We start from the raw sequence: 20,974 nt of genomic DNA, 5'->3' as shown, positions 1-20,974 counted from the left end.
TATTTGCTCATAACAAAAATCGCTTTACATGATGAATTCCAAGAAAAACACCTGCTACCGACTGTCACATTTGGTGGAGGTCCCATCATGCTGTGGGGCTGTGTGGCTAGTTCAGGGGCTGTGTGACTTGTTCAGGGACTACTGGGGCCCTTGTTAAAGTCCAGGGTCAGATGAATTCAACCCAATATCAACAAATTGTTCAGGATAACTACGCTGCAGGGGTTGGATATTCCAACAAGACAATGACCCTAAACTCACTTGGAAATCTACAAAGACATTTATGCAGAGGGACAAGTACATTATTCTGGAGTCCCCCGACTTGAATATCATGGAAAATCTATGGGATGATTTGAAGCAGACTCTCCATGCTCAGCAGCCATCACATTTAACTGGAGAGATTTTGTATGGACCAATGGTCACAAATACCTCCATCCAGAATCCAGACACTCATCAAAGGCTATAGGAGGTGTCTAGAGGCTGTTACATTTGTAACTAAGTATTGATGTAATATCTCTGTTGGGGTGCCCAAATTTATGCACCTGTCCATTTGTTATCATGTATATTGCATATTTTCTGTTAATCCAATAAACTTTATGTCACTGCTAAAATAATACTGTTTCCATAAGGCATGTTTTATATATATATATATATATATATATATATATATATATATATATATATATATATATATCAAAGGAAGTTGCTACTTTGAAAGCTCAGCCAATGATAAAACTCCAAAGAATTAAGAGGGGTTCCCAAACTTTTTCATATGACTGTAAATCTGTAAATCCAGATGTCAAATTATAGTTCAGGTGACCCCCCCCTTCCCAGGACGACTCGAGTTAGAACATGCCTTGGAAGTGAATGTATTTTATCCTATTGCATCTGAGTGGCCTATAACCCACGTGGGTTACCTGCAATCCTGACCTCCTTAAATGGTTAACGTGAGTGCGGGAGGTTCCGCGTATCATTTACGTTAACCAGTTTTTCCCCAGCGTTTCCAGCCGTGACACAATAACACTCCCCTGATCACACGGCGAGTCAATAGTTCTCAGCTGCTCTGCAATTACAGCAGGTAATTATATGTATGGAACACTCCATTGATAAGGTGTCCCCATATTTGTAAACAATGTCATAATTGTCCCCATGGCTAATTAAATGGTGTAGGAGTGAGACTTTCACTAAGATCATCTCATCCCTGCCAACAGCACAAAAGTCCCAGACACACGCCTGCTCTGGATTTCATATTGTGCTGAGAATGGAGCATTGAGCATGAAGATGGCAGCATCCATACATCTGCACCAACAACCCCCAGTGTTAGAGATACCGCAACTTCAACGAGAGATAAAATCTCTGTTCTGTCTCTAGACAAGTGGGGGTTTAATGTCTCTACAGTGCTCTGGGGGTGCAATAAACATTGTGCTTCAGGATCTATGTAAATGTTGTAGCCCCCTATAGATACAAAGTTGGCCAAAATCTGAGGACGTGTGCTCAGGACGTTGTCATTGTCACTAACCTTAAAATTCAAGTCTCCGACTGGAGGTTCAAAACTCATTTGTGTCATGTTATTCCTCGTGTCATTGGTCCCATCAGTCCACAAGGAATCAGGACTTCAATTTATTAAGGTTTTCCTGGGAAAGTCCCAGAAAAACTTTACATTTTCAATGGGGACTAAAAAATAAAAACCCCTTCCTTTAGATTGAATGAAGTCTCTGTACCTTATGATATTAAAGAGAAGAAATCTGTTTTTGTTAACGGTCTGATGAAGACCTGTTGGAGAGGTGGAGCACCTAAACATGTGTATGGAACGCCAAGAGTTCGTATTCCTTGACTGCAAAACCTGTGGCTAACCTTTCTTCTTCTGTTTGGGTGCCAGGGAGCTAAAAGGCTGAAATCCAAATGAAATAAATGAGATTAAGGGGGGATTTGAGACAGGGGCTCACTGTGACATATCAGAGGATAAATAGAGAAAACTTGCAAGATGTTGAGTGACGGGAGATAGGCGGAGAGAACTATGTGGCTAGTGGCACTGTAAAATTATGTGGCATGATAAGGACTGGTTGTAAACTGCAACAATTTACCCTTAAAGGGTTATGGCATATAGCAGGGGCCCCTAAACTTTTTTTCCGTGAGCCACATTCAGTTGTAAAAAGAGTTGAGGAGCAACATAAACATGAAAGAAGTTCAAGGGGGGTGCCAAATAAGGTCTGTGATATGACAGACAGTCTAAATGAGGCTTTGTTTGGCAGTACGTCTGGTTTTTATGGAACCAAAACTTGCCTCCAAGCCTGAAATTGAAAAATAAGCACCTGCTTTGAGGCCACAGGGAGCAACATCCAAGAGGTTGGAGAGCAACATGTTACTCCTGAGCCACTGGTTGGGGATCACTGGCATACAGCATGTGTTGGTCAGCGCTCCATGAGACTGGAGGAAACAGGTTTAACTCCATAATAGGAAGGATTGATCTACTGTATGAACAGCCGGGTGATGGAGGTGGTAGGTTATGAGCGACTTGTAGGTAGGAATCACGAATATTACAGTCATAAAGGGTGGCCAGGGCAACTGAAGTAGGCATAACCCTCTTGCCCCTACCAGTCCCCTAAGTGTATGTACATCATTCACTGTTGGACCTATGGTATGTGGTAAGGGGAGGGTTGCCTTGCACCTACTGATGCTGGGCTCTACAATGGCACTGGATGTTGTATATGATGTAAGGTGGAGGGTGCAGTCTGATCCCGGACAGAGGTTTTCCTTTGAATTAGTACTAATTATCAGGCTTTTGCATCCCTTTGTGTTCCTGCACTTACAATTTCAATGACTCCTATTATTTTCTTGGTTTGCCAGTTGATTGGATTTTAAGTTGAATGTTTCAAGTCACCTTGTATTGGGAAACAAAACCTTCTGCAACATCTGTCCATTGATGTCTACCTCAACTAATCCTCTTATTAATTCAATAACACAGGTCAAATTGATCAAAACTTTAATAAGACTAGCTAATAAGTCTATTGTGCACTGTAGGTTTGCCACATTGTGTGGCTTCCTTACCTGGGTTTCTGACAGATTGAGTTGCCTTGCCAGCTCTGTCCTCTCTCTGCCAACAACATATTGGCACCTCTGGAATTCCAGCTCCAGGCGGTAAAGCTGTTCAGCTGTGAAGGATGTTCTGGTACGTTTGGGTCGATCAAGATCCAGGCCCTTTGGGAGAACAATCTCCCTGATTGTCCCTTTGGCATCTAAAAAACAAACCAGAAAGGTATGACTTAGTGATGAATGAATGTTCTTGAATGATTGGTCGGTGTAGCACTGATCACAAAAGTGGGTGCAGAATTTCAGCTAAAAAAACCTTCACTAAAGGTGGTTGTACCTACTTTATGTGCACTGTAGTATAGGCTTTACTGACTGGAATTCCTGAGATTTCAGTAGTGCAAGATTAATTCATCTTGAAATAATATTTATTGTAACAGCGACACCTTTATATCAGAGTAATCATAAAGCTTTAGGCAAGTTAACTCTATATTTTATTAGTGTTTAATGTCTAAAGCTTCTGCAAACCATTTTGAATGCATTTGTGGGTATCTGTTGACATGATGCCTTGCTGGTTGTGTATTAATAGAATGCAGGGCTCTGGTTCATTATATAGACTGGATTACTTTCCCAATAAATCCAGTGGATTGTATGTGTGTGCAGATCACAACATGGCAACTGCCAATCTATGAGATGAAGAAAGGATGGTCCAGTGGCTCACCCTGGTGCTCTAGTGGCCGGCGGGGATGCCCACCGCGCCTCCAGTGGGGACGCCCGCCGTATGCGTCCTTCTCCTCTGTGTGCCGGTTTCCTCTATGGCACGATCAGCGCGCACTTCCAGGTTTCATAGGCGCAACTACGCCAGCGTGATGGCGCAAAATTCAAATAGTACTTAAGGGGAATTCAGTGCTATAGACGTAGGTGAAAGGCGGCTGTTATAGGCAGAAGCAAGAGCCGAGACCAGGAAGCCTAGCACTGGTTCTGGATTTAGGGTGCTGTTCATGACATACAGTGCCTGAGGAGGGCTATCCCTACTCTAGGGACAGCTGTATTCTTTGTCAGTTCAGGATTGAAATAATTGATATACTCTGTACATACTGTATAGCCAGAGTCAGTTGCCCCTTATCAGAACTGATAACAGTTTCATCTCCTGTATGTCTGTCTTCTTCCAATGAAACTCCGTATAGCAGAGACATTCCAACCTCGAAGGGGAAGAAAGTACAAGCCATTTTCTCCCTCTAAAACCTAGTACTTTTTTTGATATTTGATAAAAGAATAATGATGTTTATGTCTTCAGGGCGTAACCCTTCCTGCATATAAACACCCAAATGATGAATGGAGGGTCTAACGCTGAACGTTTATGTTTGCGAATTGCTGCCTCCACTCCATGTTGTGAACAACTGGAACAGCCTTAGGCACAGAGCACCTTCCCATTGCAGATAGTTTTGTATGCATTGGTTAAGCAAGTTAAATACCATTGTGGGGAAGAGATCAAGTAACATATGCAGACTTTCAATTGGCCTATTGATGAAATACTAGGTCCACTGTGAAGCCATCCTTCAGCCTTCTAAATCTGTAACTCCATATCAATACTCTCTACCTCTTGTATGTTCTATGAATCCTTAGCCAGGTTTTGTAGAACATAGAGATAAGTTATGTTTCTATAATCCCTCAATGAATCTATGGGACCCAAGCAGAATGGAGGTACCCAGCTAATATTCAGGAGGCAACACACCTACGTGATGTAATAACAGCCACTAAGTTTTCACAGCAGCCAACCAGCAAGTAACATATACTAATTGCCGGCAATTGATTGATTGATTGCTATGGGTTAAAAACCTGGTGCAAAATGTAATTCTGGAAACGCATGGCAATAATAATGGGGACAACTGAGGCACCTTTGGAGACATTTAAACTCTGGGGAAGATTTTTGTGTCCAACCCAAGACTTCAATTAGGAAGTCACTGCAATAGCTGATAACGAGATGTAATGGGCTCTTTTCATCCCATGTCTCAGAAATAATAAAAAGTAGGTGTAAATTATAAACATGATTATTGAGGGGCCCACCGATATTAGCACATTTCGCTCTATGAAGAATGCATTGTGCAGGGCTATGTTGAAATAGATGCGATTCTACGCTCATATATGTTCCTCTTATGTTGATTTGGTATAACCTTATTAATATAATCAGTACATTTACTAATACAATTTGCTGGACAAGACCATAGATTGGAGTCGTCTAAGGAAAGCTGTCATCATTAGCTACATGATTGTTCTCACCACAGTGCCCCCAATCAAGTTGCCTCTTCTAGATAAAGGATACAATACATTCCACCCAATACCCTTCCATAAAGCAGCAGTACTCCTAAATACTTGGGGGCTCCGCCCTAGATGGATCTGTTGGTTTATTTCCTGCCATAACATTTCTACTATAAATTTCTACAACTAAACCAATACATCATATACATTTGAGTATTTACAGCACATTTGTACTGTGCATAGGAACATAAACAATCCAGTTAATGTCGAATGAATATTTCAAGCTTATGTAATGCAAGGGCTGTTTTGATCTAATAACTGGGATATCATTGTTTATGCTGTTTGTGAGTTCGTCTGTATTGTACATAAGCAATGTCCTCATCTTCCACCCAGCACAGAGGGTTATTTCAGGTTGTAACTGAGTCTATTTATACCCAGCACTGTAAGTTAAACCGCTTCTGACTAGGGACCTAAATAAAGAAAGACGGACACAAGGAGCCCTTGTTTAGTGTCTGGAAAATGAACAATAAAATTATAATGCATTAAAAGTAATTGCAATTATATCGGAGTTTCTCCATTCATGGAAAAAACCCACTACATTAATAATGATCCAAAGCCAAACATATATTTCTTTAACAAACTTTAAATTAGAGCAGTTTAGGGCAAATATTTAAAAAATAGTCCTGACCCAACTTTGGACCACGAGAGGGGGTCAAATTAAAGTTGCAAAACCTGTTATGTAATGTGTGCATTCCATTCCTTTCTTCAGATCTTAGCCTAAGAATATCACACCTGGGGTGGGTTGTATGTAAGTGCCGTGTTATAGGATCAGCTCATGCAATAAATCAATTCTATATTTATAAGTTGTAATTGACTTGGGTTTGTATTTGTAGACCTTCACTGCTGTAGTCTGGTATGATTGTGGTATGGGATCTCATTATTGGAAAATAGCCTTAAATGCCCCAGGAAAGCTAAAGATCGGTATGGGTGTACAAACTGCCGCCAACCATATTACCTGCAACTGCCTGCTGCTTTGAAAACATCATTGTTCCTGTTTCAGATCAATATTGCAGCATACTAAAACCAAAGCGTAGAACAAATCAGATGCAATCACTCAATCACCAAACATACAGTGTCAAGAACAGCCAATGATTGAGATTCCTTATTGTAAGTCCCACGGGCAAATGTAACAAAACTTTGCACTGGGTCTGGTAACCCACACCAAGAGTAAATGCAGCCTACTGATTGGTGGCTATGGGTTACTAGACCCGGTGTGACTTTTGTCACATTACTGCTGTAGGACATTGGGCTACTGCAACAATAATGAAACCTTTCATCATCCTCTGACACAGCCCTTGTCCCCTAAGTTTAGGATTCTGCACTGCCCCAAGCTGGGAGGAGTTCAATGCACCAAAATTTAAAAGAAAAACCAAAGCAGTCCAATTTCATTATAAATATAATTTTCTTATCTACCATGCTGCATTAAGTTGGCCATACATGGGCCGATAAAAGCTGGTGACAAGTCGGCAGCTTATTGACACGTGTGTGTGGGGCCCTCCAACGGGCTTCCCTTATCGATATCTGGCCGAAAGCCTCTACATATATGGCCACCTTAACTTTACTACATCTCTTCCTAAGTTCCTGGTCCTCCATAGTTTCACATACCCCCATTTCAATTGTCATCTCTAATCTGAAACTTTTGTGCTTGCTGCTCCGTCTCTCTGAAATTTCACCCCTGATTTTCCTCAGTCAGAAATCCTCGCTCAGTGCCTCTAAAACTAAACTCAAATCCTCCCTCTTGGAGCACCAACGTGGTCTGATCCACTTTAAAAAGATAAAGTTCCAAGTGCTAAGAGACACAGGAGGAAGGAGATCTCTGTCCCGTAGAGCTTACAATCTTACAAGCCATTTGCCCAACAATAATAACAGTAATTATTACCACCTATTGCTGTCTGTAATCTACCCACTCACAAAGGCTGTAAGGAAACATGGACCTTCTTCCTCTGGTGTCTCCATCTGCCGTTCTTAACACTTGGAAATTAATCTGGGGAAATGTTTTCATTGCATTCTCTGTCCCCCCTTGTCAGTACTAATCATGTATAGTAAAAATGTAGAGTGCTGTGTATACTAGTAGTGTTATATATAAGTAGAGCTAAACATACATATACAGAGGAGCTCTGTCCCTTAGGATAGTACAGTGTGCAAGAGGTGGGGAGTCTTGTGGATTACGGGAAGAAAGTTTGTGAAGCTCCGACTTCAGTTGCACAAGGCAGTCACATCTCCGTCCTCATATTGTACCTGATGAACGTATTCTCACTGCTCATTTCCCGGATAACCCTGCGCTAAAAGTATATTTACCTGCCCCTTATTCCAAGTCAAACAATTCTTTCACCATTGACACATATGTCATTTCCCCAAGACTAGATGACTTTCCCAAATATCCCCCTGGGTTTGAGATACACATACAGTAGGTTTTTCTTTGAAGTGTTCTCATTTATTATGAGGTAGGTGCCACTGATAGCAGCTGGTCGTGTGGGAGATCTTTAAATGCCAGAGCAGGCAGTAACTTGTGGCTACAGGTGATCTTTCTAATGCCTGTCGAATGGAGCTCATGTGGGTGCCCATGGGATGCCCCTTACATGGCAGGTGCAATTTCAACTAGAAGTGAAAAGATTTGCACTTTCCTGACAATAGTGAAAGCAAAACTAGGTTTATAAAGTCCATAAAGGGCAAAAACCATGGCACTGGCATATGGTTGGCTTTCATTTTTGTTTTTGAGGCATTACATATAGGTGGTCTGATTGTAATACATCACAGTGAGGGCAGCAAGGTTGGGGAATGTCCTGCTGGGTGATGACTGGTTCAATTAGGTGGCTTCTTGGACAATCATAATATCCAAGGTAAGTGGGATCATAGATCTAGACCAGTGATCCCCAACCAGTGGCTCATGAGTAACATGTTGCTCTCCAACCCCTTGGATGTTGCTCCCAGTGGCCTCAAAGCAGGTGCTTTTTTAAATTACAGGCTTGTAAGGAAGTTTTAGTTGGTGTACTGCCAAACAGATCCTCCTGTAGTCTGCTAGTCCACATAAGGGCTACCATCAGTCAATTACAGTCTATATTTGGCACCTCCAGGAACTTTTTGCATGCTTATGTTGCTCTCAAACATACATTTGAATGTGGCTCACGGATTAAAAAGGTTGGGGACCCCTGATCTAGACTATGTAATATTCTATGATGATGTTTGTGATATCTTTCACCTTCTGTTTGAAGGACATATACTGAAATGTTCTTATTGTTCTTATACGGAATGCCAAAGCATTGCATAGTTATCTTCATGAGAAGAAGCTCTCCTCCAGCCAAGCCTCCAGTTGCTTTCTGCTACACGAGGGCAAACGCTCCTTTGAGAAACTCATTGAGAAAAGAGATATAATCTTTCCAGAAGAAGCCATGTTGAACAACAGCAGTAAATGTACGGGACAAACCTATGATTTTGCTTTCTGAAGCTGTCACATTGCTGATTATAGACTACAATCCACACTTGTCTTTTCCACCTTGTGGATAATTTCTGTTTGCTGTATGCATGCTGTTTCGTTCATATTTCCTGAGCTTTGATACCTTCCTTGCAGATCAAGAAAGAGAAAAAAAGGGTTTGTGATACCAGGTGCCCTTTGCAGTATATTGAAAAGGATATAAAGGGCAACTTAGAGATCCAAGGCCATAAAGCACGAGACACACCGTTGGTTATAGGGCTGTAATACACAACCAAGGATTAACAAAGCATGCTGAGGGTTGTAGTTTAAGCTTAAGGGCTATGGGCAGGGCCTGTTTTGTTATGCAGATATGGCACCTGTTATCCAAAATGTTCCGGACCTGGAGGTTTCTGGATAAGGAATCTTTCCTTCATTTGAAACTCCATACTTTAAATCACGTAAACATTAAGGGGCAAATTCATCAAGGGTCGAATATCGAGGGTTAATTAACCCTCGATATTCGAATGGGAATGAAAATCCTTCGACTTCAAATAACGAAGTCGAAGTATTTTGCGCAAAAAGTTCGAACGAAGGAATAATCGTTCGATCGAACGATTAAATCCTTCGAATCGAACGATTCAAAGGATTTTAATCCAACGATCGAAGGATTATCCTTCGACCAAAAAATTTAGCCAAGCCTATGGAGACCTTCCCCATAGGCTAACATTGGGTTCGGTAGCTTTTAGGTGGCGAACTAGGGGGTCGAATTTTTTCTTAAATAGACAGTACTTCGACTATCGAATGGTCGAATAGTCGAACGACTTTTAGTTCGAATCTTTCGATTCAAAGTCGTAGTCGAAGGTCGAAGTAGCCAAAAAAACACTTTGAAATTCGAAGTTTTTTTACTTCGAATCCTTCACTCGAGCTTGGTGAATGGGCCCCTAAATAAACCCATGAATAAACTCTTTTTTTTCGATCCAATTTTTTCAAATTTCTTTTACAAAATTAAAGTTTTGCCTCTTAAAACATGGCAGCATTTTAAAAAATTTTCTCCCAGATGCAAACGCAAAAATGCCTCTTTGGGGTTCTTTCCTCACTGAAACATGACTGATCCCAAATAATTTCACACGGTGCTGCACAGCGTAATTATTTTGTTTGTTAAAATCAACAACTGAAGGAGCTGGAAATACACACTTGTAAATACTTGTAACAATTTTAACGAGCACTTTAAAGGGGATTTCCATCCAAAAACAGTTTTTTATTCTTTGCAAAATGGAAGACCTTGTCAACGCTCATTAATTTAACATTTTCAGTGGATTGCAAGTAAATTTTTAAAGACAACTGCAACTCTGTTTCTTAAGGTGGCCATGCACGGGCAGATTTAAGCTGGTGATTTTAGTCCTCCCTGACCGATATTTGCCAAAAAATCACCCAGCTATTGATCAGACAGATTTGATTTTCTTTGTGATCGAGGACAGTATCAGATAGTTGATGCGGCACTCGTCCTGTTGGTGCCCATTCCCATTACTATCATTCGACAGTTTGGCCCTAGGACCCGATATTAGAGTCCGGCTCGGAGCCAATTTCTAAGACTAGACCCGAACCTGCAACCCGCAGCCCACGACCAGAACCGCAACCCGAATATCTACCCACTTTGATCCATTACCCAACCCAGACCCACAACTGCCTTATCCGCAACCCGACCTGCAACCCGCCAACCATCATCAAACAGGAAGTGATGTTTCTGTAAATGGAAGTGACATCATCAAAAGTGGGCGGGACAAAAACACATTTTGTAAAACTTTAAAAGGAGTAAAATATAGACAATAGTACATAACATAAGAACCGCAACCGACCCGTGACCCGCATCTATACCCGCACCTGAAAATCCTCCCCTTATTCCGCAGGGTGCCTGCTTATTTTGCGGGTAACCCACAGGTACCCGACCCGCTGCAGGACTCTATCCAATATTGCCCTGCCTTTGGTGGGCATTTCGGAAGAAAGATCCGCTCGTTCGACAACCTTGACAAATGAGCTGATCTTAAAGGGTATGGCCACCTTTACTCTTGAAACAATGCAGCAGAAGTCAGTTCCCCCTTGGTCTGCTTATCAACTGGCCTCTGCTACAGGTATGGGGCTGGTTATCTGGGAAACCGTTATCCAGAAAGCTCCGAATTATGGAACGGCCATCTCCTATAGACTCCATTTTATCCAAAAATTTTACAAAAATGATTTCCCTTTTCTGTGTAATAATAAAACAGTAACTTGTACTTGATCCCAACTAAGATATAATTAATCCTTATTGGAAATAAAACCAGCCTATTGGCTTTATTTCATGTTTATATAATTTTCTAGTAGACTTAAGGTATGAAGATCCAAATTCCAGAAAGATCCATTATCCAGAAAACCTCAGGTCCTGAGCATTCTGGATAACGGGTGCCATACCTGTAACATGGTTTCTGTAGTGCAGAGAAATACCTCTATTATGTACAGAATGAAGAATATTGAAATAAGTTAACATTTTACCCAGACAGTTGAGGGAGAAATGAATGGAGTTAAGTTGCACAATGGAAATGCAGAGTAGGGAATATCTTGGGAAGCTTGTTGGGAATATAATAGAATCGTCTGAAAGGAAATGTTTTTCTATAAGTCATCAAGGTGAAAAGACATGGATATCATTTCATTCGCATATCTAAAGGCCGGCTTCTCTTTCCCAGTTAATCAAATGATGCATTTTTCTGTATATTGGAAAAACATTGGGGATTTAGAATTTCATAATAAGATTTTACATTCAGCTACACGTTGCACCTTCTGCACAGAACACACTTAAAATACCAAAATATTAGTATCTTACTGCTAAATTATTTTATAAATGTAGAAATAAAATAGATTAAATATATATATATATATTTCCCGTACAAATTGGCACATGATTATTTCAGGTAAAGCTGAAGAAATAAAATCAGGTTTATGCAGCAGAGCTTTGTAGTACACACTGCACACAGGCAAATTAGGAAGCCTCGTTGTTCCCTGAGTGCTGGACTGAACCATTGAAGGAAATAAAAGAACCTCGTCCATGCCTCGTGGTCATAGAACATCTATAATGTTCATACTGTATCCCAACGCCGACGTATGATTAGTCATTTACTTTGCAAATATACTACAGTCATCAGAGCCGTTATCTGGACAGCCGTTAACCAGAAAGTTCCAAACTATGGGAAGGCCATCTCCCATAGACTCCACGTTAATCAAATCATCCAAAAAGTTTTTAACCAAAACAATTCAAAGTTTTAAAAAACGATTTCCTTATTCCCATTTTCCCTATTGCCAATACTTGATCCAAACGAAGTTACAATTAATACTTAATGGAGGCAGCGAATGTGTATTTGATGTATAAATGATTTTTTTAGTAGACTAAGGAGATTATTTACTAAAATACGAACTTTTCTCATTATGTCAATAAAGAATGCCAACTAAACTCCCATCCACGATTTTACCTTCAAAATTTTCATGATACAGGTATGGGACCTGTTATACAGAATGCTCAGGACCTGGGGTTTTCTGGATAACGGATCTTTCTGTAATTTGGGTCTTCATGCCTTAAGTCTACTAGAAATTCATTTAAACATTAAATAAATCCAATAGGCTGGTTTTGCTTCCAATAAGGATTAATTATATCTTAGTTGGGATCAAGTACAAGTGACTGTTTTATTATTACACAGAAAAAAATTGTATTATTTGGATAAAATGGAGTCTATGGGAGACAGCCATTCCATAATTCGGAGCTTTCTGGATTTCGGGTTTCCGGATAAGGGATCCTATACCTGTATTACTAGAAACCCACACATTTTCAGATTTTTGCACGTAACTCAATGCATATCATGATATCTTCAAATTTGAAATGGGACCTTTGCCTTTGACTTCTAAAGGACCTCGACATGTTGGAGATGGAGTATTTTCGGATTCGGGCTTTAAGTAGCCTCGGGGTATAATAAATCTTGAAAAATACAAGTATTTTTTTCTACCAAAAATTCATGCTTTCTAGTTTTTTCATTCAGACTTTAATAAATAAGCCCTTTTATGTATGGAAATCAAAATTATGGAAAGATCCCTTAAGAGCTGCATCCCATGCGACATGAGACCTGTTATCCTGAATGCTCAGGACCTGGTGTTTCAGGATAAGGGATCCTTCTGTAATTTGGATCTCCATAGTTTAATAAAAAATCATATAAACATGAAATAAAGCCAATAGGCTGGTTTCTTTCCAATAAGGATTAATTATATCTTAGTTGGGATCACGTACAAGCGACTGTTTTATTATTACACAGAAAAAGGAAATCGTTTTAAAAATTTGAATTTATTTGAATAAAATGGATGGAGACGGCATTCTCATAATTCTAAGCTTTCTGGGTAATGGTTTTCCGGATAACGGATTTCATACCCGTACCATATAAAAAGTGGCGCAGAATATGATTTTATGCTTTTGTTTTGTTTTTTTACCCAGTACTTTGCAAACTTGCATGGAAAACTTCATTGCTAGTAAAATTGTAGGTAACTTCTGATGCAAATTGCTGGACGTGCCAGTTTCTTGCCACTCATGGGAAGACTTTTGACTTACTTTGTGGCGTAACTCTGGAATATAATCTTATTTTGGTATTAAAATTTGAAATGATTATTGCTGCCAGGGTAATAACACTGGTTCTTACACCCAAAATGGTAAGCTCGGCAATAGAACTAACCCCACATCTATTTCATTTTACATCAAAGCTGACCCTTTTTTTGGGATGTGTAAAATTCTAAAACTTGTTATAAAAATCAATCTTTCATTTTTATCAACGGATAAAATGTTTGGTGTAGGTAAGGTCTAGGAATAACATGTAAGATAGCAGCACAAAACAAACCCTAGAGCAGATATAGTTGTGTTTTGTAGGTGATGTAGTTAATTTGGCACAGGGTTTATCCACTAAGAATGTTGCCCAAAATGGCAGATAAACCCTATTTAGAGGATAAATGCTCAAATCCTTCCCATACGGAAAATAAAAACATCACCAAACAGCACACATCTCGCTGTCACAATCACGTAGGCTTTTCCCGGCATTGAGCAGAGTAGGAGGACCCCTTATGGACATTCACATTAATATACATCCGAAAAATCCTGGGAATTTAGCACCGTGTGTAAACGGAATAGTGAAAAGGAAATTCAATTTAAGAAGTTAAAGGGCTTCCCTTTCTGTGAATCTAAACATAATATCCCAGGCTTTCGTTTTTATTCCTTTTACAAGATACATACCGGCAAAAACTCTAGATGTGATGTAGGTCCTGGGAAAACTGATGTGATGTTATGGGGTGTAAATTATTGGCGGAATCTTCTTGGCATAGTAACTGCTCAGGCTCTTTGCTTAGCCGTTTGGCTCAATATAACTCATCCACTACATTAAACGGCTCATGCTCTGGTGTAGCAATTCCTAAACTGAAGGGCTGATAGCGCCCTAGGAAGGACCCAGTGTAGTTTATAGAGCTCCAACTTGAGAGTGAAAACTTTGGGTGCTCTGTGTTTGTGAAGATTCTCATTCCTCCAGGTCATGGTACATCTGTAGAAACAAGTCAAATCAACTGGACTTGCTGTGTTTTTCTTAAAAACGTTTCACCTGTCATCCAACTGGCTTTCTCAATTCAGAATGAATAGTGAAACGTCTTCAAGAAAAACACAGCAAGTCCAGTTGATGTGACTTGTTTCTACAGATATCTGGGTGCTCTGGTAAAGATCGGGGTGACAATTACGACCACCGTTTCCTTATCTATCACCTCATTATGAGCCAATGGGGGCAGATTTTGAAGCACAGTTGAGTTGGCTGAAACCTTTGGTTGAAGCTTATTAAACAGCAAATTCTGCCTCTACCGTTTGGGCATCCCCCTTTCTTTTACATTTACAAGGAGCCTAATCTAAATGGTATCACACCTGCAGTTTATTTGTAGTAAAATCAACATATTTGCATCAATGTAGTAAAAACCCAATATTCCATTTGTGACTTATATCCCTGTGCTTTTTCATTGTATGGTGGAATAATATAACTGAAGGCATCTACTTTATACAGAGCCACTGTTTTGGTCCTCGAAAAGGATGCCGCCGCCGCGCAAAACGATGGCCGTTCGTAATATACCATAAATTTTTAAAATAATTGAAATGATCAGCCAGTGCCGGCGCAAAGTTATGGTTGCGGTTGGTCTACAATCCACATGGACAAAATCAAACAATACCCTAAATACGATTGTTCTAACAATGGGGACATTTTTTATGGAAGTTGCAATAAACCCGATGGGTAGTATTACAGAAACCCTGACATGAAGCATCATGTTATTAAATAAATGACAATGTATTGATTTAATATCAAATTTAATGCAGATCTAACCCCATTCCTTTCATGATGTGGTCGAATACACGGCAGAGACCGTAACTGTTAAAGAAATTCTAAGTGATATATATATACAAAAATCCATCCATAGAAAATGAATGAATAAATTAAATATAACACAAAGAGGCATGCATACATAGCCATAGCTACAATCATATATATATATATTTTTTTTTTTTTTTTTTTTTTTATTGATATTGTAATGTTTGGATATTAGTTTCTATTGTAGAGATGTTTTTTTTTAAAAAAAAAAACAAACATTTGTTTAAAGTAATTTTTGATGCAAAAAATGTGTACTTTTTGTTTCACTGGAATTTTTTTTTTAATAGACATTTTTTAATATAACCCCATGTCATTTTAATTTGGTACAGTCATATGCCTCCAAGTTATTTCTGCTTTCATACAACCTTAAGAGGCTTTTTTTTATTACGAACATATTTGATATACAGGTATGGCATCTGTTATCCAGATAGCTTGGGACCTGGAGTTTTCTGGATAATGGTTCTTTCCGTAATTTGGATCTTCATACCTTAAGTCTACTAGAAAATCATATAAACATTAAATAAACCCAATAGGCTGGTTTTGCTTCCAATAAGGATTAAGTATATCTTAGTTGGGATCAAGTACAAGTTACTGTTTTATTATTACACAGAAAAAGGAAATCATTTTTAAAAATTTGGATTATTTTGATTAAATTGAGTTTATGGGAGATGGGCTTCTTGTAGTTCAGAGCTTTCTGGATAACGGATTTCCAGATAACAGATCCCATACCTGTATTTGAATATCTGCATAGGGTCAGAGAGCACCCAAGGCAGATATTCAAATATATTAAATATATTCCTAATAAACAAATATACCAAAGCACAATTGTGCCCTATTCTCAGCAAATCTATTTAAGTGTATAGTTAAAATAAAATTTTTGAAGTTCTACAGTGTTTAACACATAAAAATGAAAGGTAAGGAGATGCCAGAGATTGTATAGAGCCGTTGCTGTTTACTTGGCTACACTCATTCCCATTTACTTTAGGTTTTCTTGAATGGACCTACAAACAAGACTGACCCTTTCTGCCATATTGACTGGGAAGCCGCAGCCTTAGGAACACAGTAACGCATGTGAAAATGGTGTGAAGTCAATGGACTAAGGGCATTTCAGTGCAATGAGACTAGAGAAGTGTCAGCATTGGAGCCTAAAGAGACACACAACAGGGTACAACGTTTTGGGAACCTCCATTATTTAACATAATACAGACGACTCAGAAATAAAGAGGGAAGCCTCTGAGACAAATGCAGCCTATTAATGCTGATTATACGGATCTAGAGAATGCTGGGAAACACACACACACCCCATAAGAAAAAGTGTAAAATTGTCATTTGCTTTTTGTCCAAACCAGCATATTATCTCACAGTTTCGATTATTACGAATTAACAGTTTAAAATGTTTAAAGGCAAAGGCCAGTCACACCAGAAAGCAACAAAAACGACATTTTCTTTTCTATGAATAAAGTACATTTGGTTTTAGAAGTTGCCCTACTTACTAAATACAATGAAACCTCAATTTTACCTCCCTCCCGATTTCAAGTTTTCCCTCATTTTAAATCCATTTTTGCGGTTCCATCTAAATATTATGAATGATATATTTCAATCTACGAGATTTTACACCATTTTTATCCGGTTCCCTGAAAATTGTAAAATTGTAGATGAATTCCTGAATTAATGAATCATTCAAGCTATGCGTTTGTTTATTTCAAAATGCTGCACTCTTAGCGGAATGGTAAGAACCGTCCCATTTTTATTATTTTTTACTGCTCAATGACTGACTACTAAAGGCGTTACTTATGTGATTGTGGAGTCCTAAGGAAGAAGCAGCCAATGGCCGCATTTTTTTTGCAGTCAAATTGCCAGAATTTTAGAGTAACTGTTTCCAGCATTTTGAAGGCATATTGAATTCTCCGCCATTAATTCTCATACTTCTTATTAAATTATCTTTGGAAAAAAACCACACAATGGTTGCAGCCCAGTTCTAATTTGAATAAATGCTATTGCCGTCCAACACAATGTTGAATCACTACAGAAAAGCCAGTATGGCTGATGATACTATTTACGGTAATGTATATAGAGAAGACAAGGCCGCATCCTACTCGTATTGTGAGTGAGCGAACAATAAAGTTATGTATCTTTGCATATGAAAAAATGGCACGATTTTCATAGGGGATGCCGGAATTTTTTTTTTTAAAGCAACAACATATAAAAATATATTTAAAGTGCACTGTCTGTAGGGGGCTGAAGAAAGATATGCTCTTAATATATTCTATAGGAATCTTCTATATTTGCTCTAGACCAGTGATCCCCAACCAGTAGCTCGTGAGTAACATGTTGCTCTCCAACCCCTTGGATGTTGCTCCCAGTGGCCTCAAAGTAGGTGCTTCTTTTTTAATTTCAGACTTAGAGACAAGTTTTGGTTGTATAAACACCAGGTATACTGCCAAACAGAACCTCAATGTAGGTTTACAATCCTCATAGGGGCTACCAAATGGCCAATCACAGCCCTTATTTGGCACCACCCAGGAACATTATTCATGTTAGTGTTGCTCCTCAACTCCTTTTACTTCTGAATGTTACTCACGGGTTCCAAAGGTTGGGGATCCCTGCTCTAGATCATGCACAGACTGTACTGGTCCATGCTGGTTTCTTACTGGAACTAACAGATATTATAGACTGAGTTCCATAGCTTTCCGGCTGTGTTTACAGAGACCTGCACTTGCATTCATTGTTCTCCTGCTAAACTGAAAGCTGACCTCGTTAATGCAACTTTATACATATTTCATGCTTTGTCAATGCACGTTTCCAGCTATATTATCCATATCGTGCCTGACGTAGGAGGATTTCGTGCCAGCTGGACACCCAGAACAATAACATGCATTGTGCAGTGCTGGGAAGGAAATATAGCTCCGAATCGACAGTTTCTTCTGGACCTGAATGCTGGGTTTCTAGCATGGCATGCGCAACGGAAGACTGATATCGTCTAGATCTTCTGGTCATTGTTTAAATCATGTAACTTTCACATGATCACTGTGAAAGGAAAACAAGCACCTCCAGCTATGAAACGGCAATGCTCCAATAAGGGCTTGTTAACACTGATTTGTGCTCCTTACAAGTACACACATACACACACACACAGAGGCATCCCTTTCACATTTAGAAGTACAAGGTTGGATTATTTTGCTCACCCATTTCTCAGATGCCTCGGGATGGCACGGGAAGAACATAGATGAATACATCTATGTTCTTCCCGTGCCATCCCATTCCCTATACCCCCCCTCCTCAAGTGTTAAATCCTTACCTCTGACCAGGATCCGTCGACAGTAATCAGCTTCTCCTGGGGACTGGCTGTCCAGAACCTCTTCCTTGGATGAGCCGGGACTGGAGGTGGAGGTCACAGGAATGTCCTTAAGACTGTGGCCTCGCAAGGAGCACTCCAGATCAGCCCTTGTTCCCCTGTCTCTGACTCGTTCTGAACAAGATGTGGCTGATTTGCCACACAGAGGGCTTCTCTCCTCGGACACTCCATCGCCCATACTAGTGGCTTGATCAAACATCAAGAGAACCCCTACCAACCCTTAAGCTGCCCCCTCCTGCCAACAACACTTCCAGAAAAAAAACAACAACAATCAACCACAGGCAGAAGTCAGCAGCCAAATGCATGTCGGGCATCAGAGGTTCCACACACATATTCCACAAAAGGTCTTGCCATGGTTGCAGGTGTAGACGGGCACATGTTCACTTCGGCAACTTACGTCTTCTTTGTAGATTGACACACAGCTCAGTGCCCAGAAATCCAAATTAAAAAGGCATGGATCTTAGAATCAATGTGCCAAATTAAGGCATGTAATGGGCTTTAAAAAGTATTTCTGATTTCTAATACCAGTTTTTAAGGAGGCACAGGCAGACCTTCTCCTTTGTGTCCAGTCATGTAAGAAGGGGGAAAAAGGTATGAAGGTATGTATGTTCCCAGGATTTTTTTACGAGGTCAGACTCTGACAGTTCTCATATCACTGTTGTCCAAAAACTTCTGAAGTCTTTCAAAATACATTTAAGAATGAGTTAGTGTTCCGAAGTCGGTTGCGAGTGCTCTGGGACCAAACAGCTCATCTTGCTCCGGCAAAAAATCCTCCTTTGCATTTTTTCCTTGACAGGTTGGACTTTCAAATATGATTGTCTGGGTAAAAGATCAATACTACTTAAAAAAAAATATATATATATATTTTGGGGAGGAAGGAGGGGATAGAGGGATGGAAAATGGGGGGGGGCATGGGAGAAAAAGGGGTGGGGAAACACAAGATTAGTACAGCTCGTCTATATGTTCAACTCCCATTTCCTTCCTCCTAATTTGCTATTTCTGATAAACTAAAGGGAATACCTTGGGATCACAGCTACACAAATGCTTCTGTTCAGACAAGAGGTAGGTAGGAGGCATTTTTAAATTGGGTGCTTAGCCCAACGTAATTTCCTGCGTGTCAGATGCCTGCCATTGATTGGTAAACAAAGAATCTATTTTGTGGCAGGTATTTGAATACACAGGCAGAAAGGGGGAGAGGTGGGTAGGAAAAGAACATGGAAAAATTGCCATTTTGAGATATTTTTTTTAAAATTATAAACAAGGGCATGTATAGAATGAGCGGAAAGGCTGGTGTATGGTTATATGTTGGCAAACATCTAAAGCCAAATACGATCTATCACAATATAATATTATAATATAAAATAATATAATTATAGACATCCTTATTATTAGTGTCAAAGCATTGTATATTCTTGAGTGTATATTTTAAAGCTTCAGAATTAATTTAAGATAAATTGTCAGTTATTCAGACAAATCGAATCCTTTTGGGATCGGGCAGGTTTTACTGATCTCCGAATGGATCTGCCTTTCTATCCACCTCTTGGCCTTATCGAGTTTATTTTAAGGACCTTCAAAAACGTTATTTCAGGCTGGTAACCTGCAGTGACTAATACTGACGTATCATTCTCTTCCAGCGCTGTGTAAAGATAAATACTACTATTATTTTGCACCTGTAATTAAACATTTCAAAAACAGCGGAACGCTATAAACTCGAAACTGCAATTTTCATGGCTAATTATGTTGTTCGAGAGTATTATAAAGATTCCTATTTTCTCAACCATGCCTTGCTTTTTTTTTCCTTCTTCAACATAGGAACACTAAATGCAACTAATAGCACCTATGTAAGAAAAACAATGTCTCCATAAGGCTGTAATAGGCACCTAAAGTAAAATATTAGCAGATGAGTAGTTTATACAAATTCTTGCTTTGCTGTGTGAGTTCCTTACCTTATTTAATAGTAATACGTGTTTATTATTTTCTTCCTCTTCGTTATTGTCACCAGGACGAGTCCAACCTATAGTAAAGCACAACTGGGAAGTGAATGACTCTGGAATCTGAGAACTCTTTCAGCCAATAACAGCAAATTATTTGTGGGCTGGAAGTCCGGAATCCCCCCCACAAAAAATACTAATCCTTATGTCTTGTCACATCTCGTGACTATTTCCTACTTTAAAAGTATCTTTAGCCGCAGAGGTTTGAAATACACAAAAGGTTTAAGTGAACAAGCCTGTGTTAATTGGATATGCTTGTCTGACTTCCACTGGGGTCTCCCGAAAAAAAAAGGAAACTGGCAAAATTTTGTTAATTAAAGGAAATTAACATGTCAAAAGGAACCAAAGAAATTAAGAAGAAGAATTAAGATAAGAAAAGAGTAATTATTCCCTTAAGTCTTGGTAAGAGCCAAATAAT

At 39.4% G+C, this 20,974-nt stretch overlaps 1 protein-coding gene across 1 annotated transcript in view; it reads right to left on the bottom strand.

Annotated features, from left to right (window-relative positions):
* vax2.S (ventral anterior homeobox 2 S homeolog) overlaps positions 1 to 18,743 on the bottom strand; it is a 39,175-nt gene extending 20,432 nt beyond the window's left edge. The window contains exons 1-2 of the mRNA NM_001172204.1: positions 18,509 to 18,743; positions 3,046 to 3,233 (exon numbers count right to left, since the gene is read on the bottom strand). Of these exons, the coding sequence (NP_001165675.1) occupies positions 3,046 to 3,233; positions 18,509 to 18,743 (423 nt within the window). The remainder of the gene's footprint in view (positions 1 to 3,045; positions 3,234 to 18,508) is intronic.
* Between the last annotated feature and the right edge of the window lie 2,231 nt (positions 18,744 to 20,974).

Source organism: Xenopus laevis, chromosome 1S (assembly GCF_017654675.1).
Source record: "Xenopus laevis strain J_2021 chromosome 1S, Xenopus_laevis_v10.1, whole genome shotgun sequence".
NCBI lineage: Eukaryota > Metazoa > Chordata > Amphibia > Anura > Pipidae > Xenopus > Xenopus laevis.
This window is presented reverse-complemented; position numbering and strand designations above follow the sequence as displayed.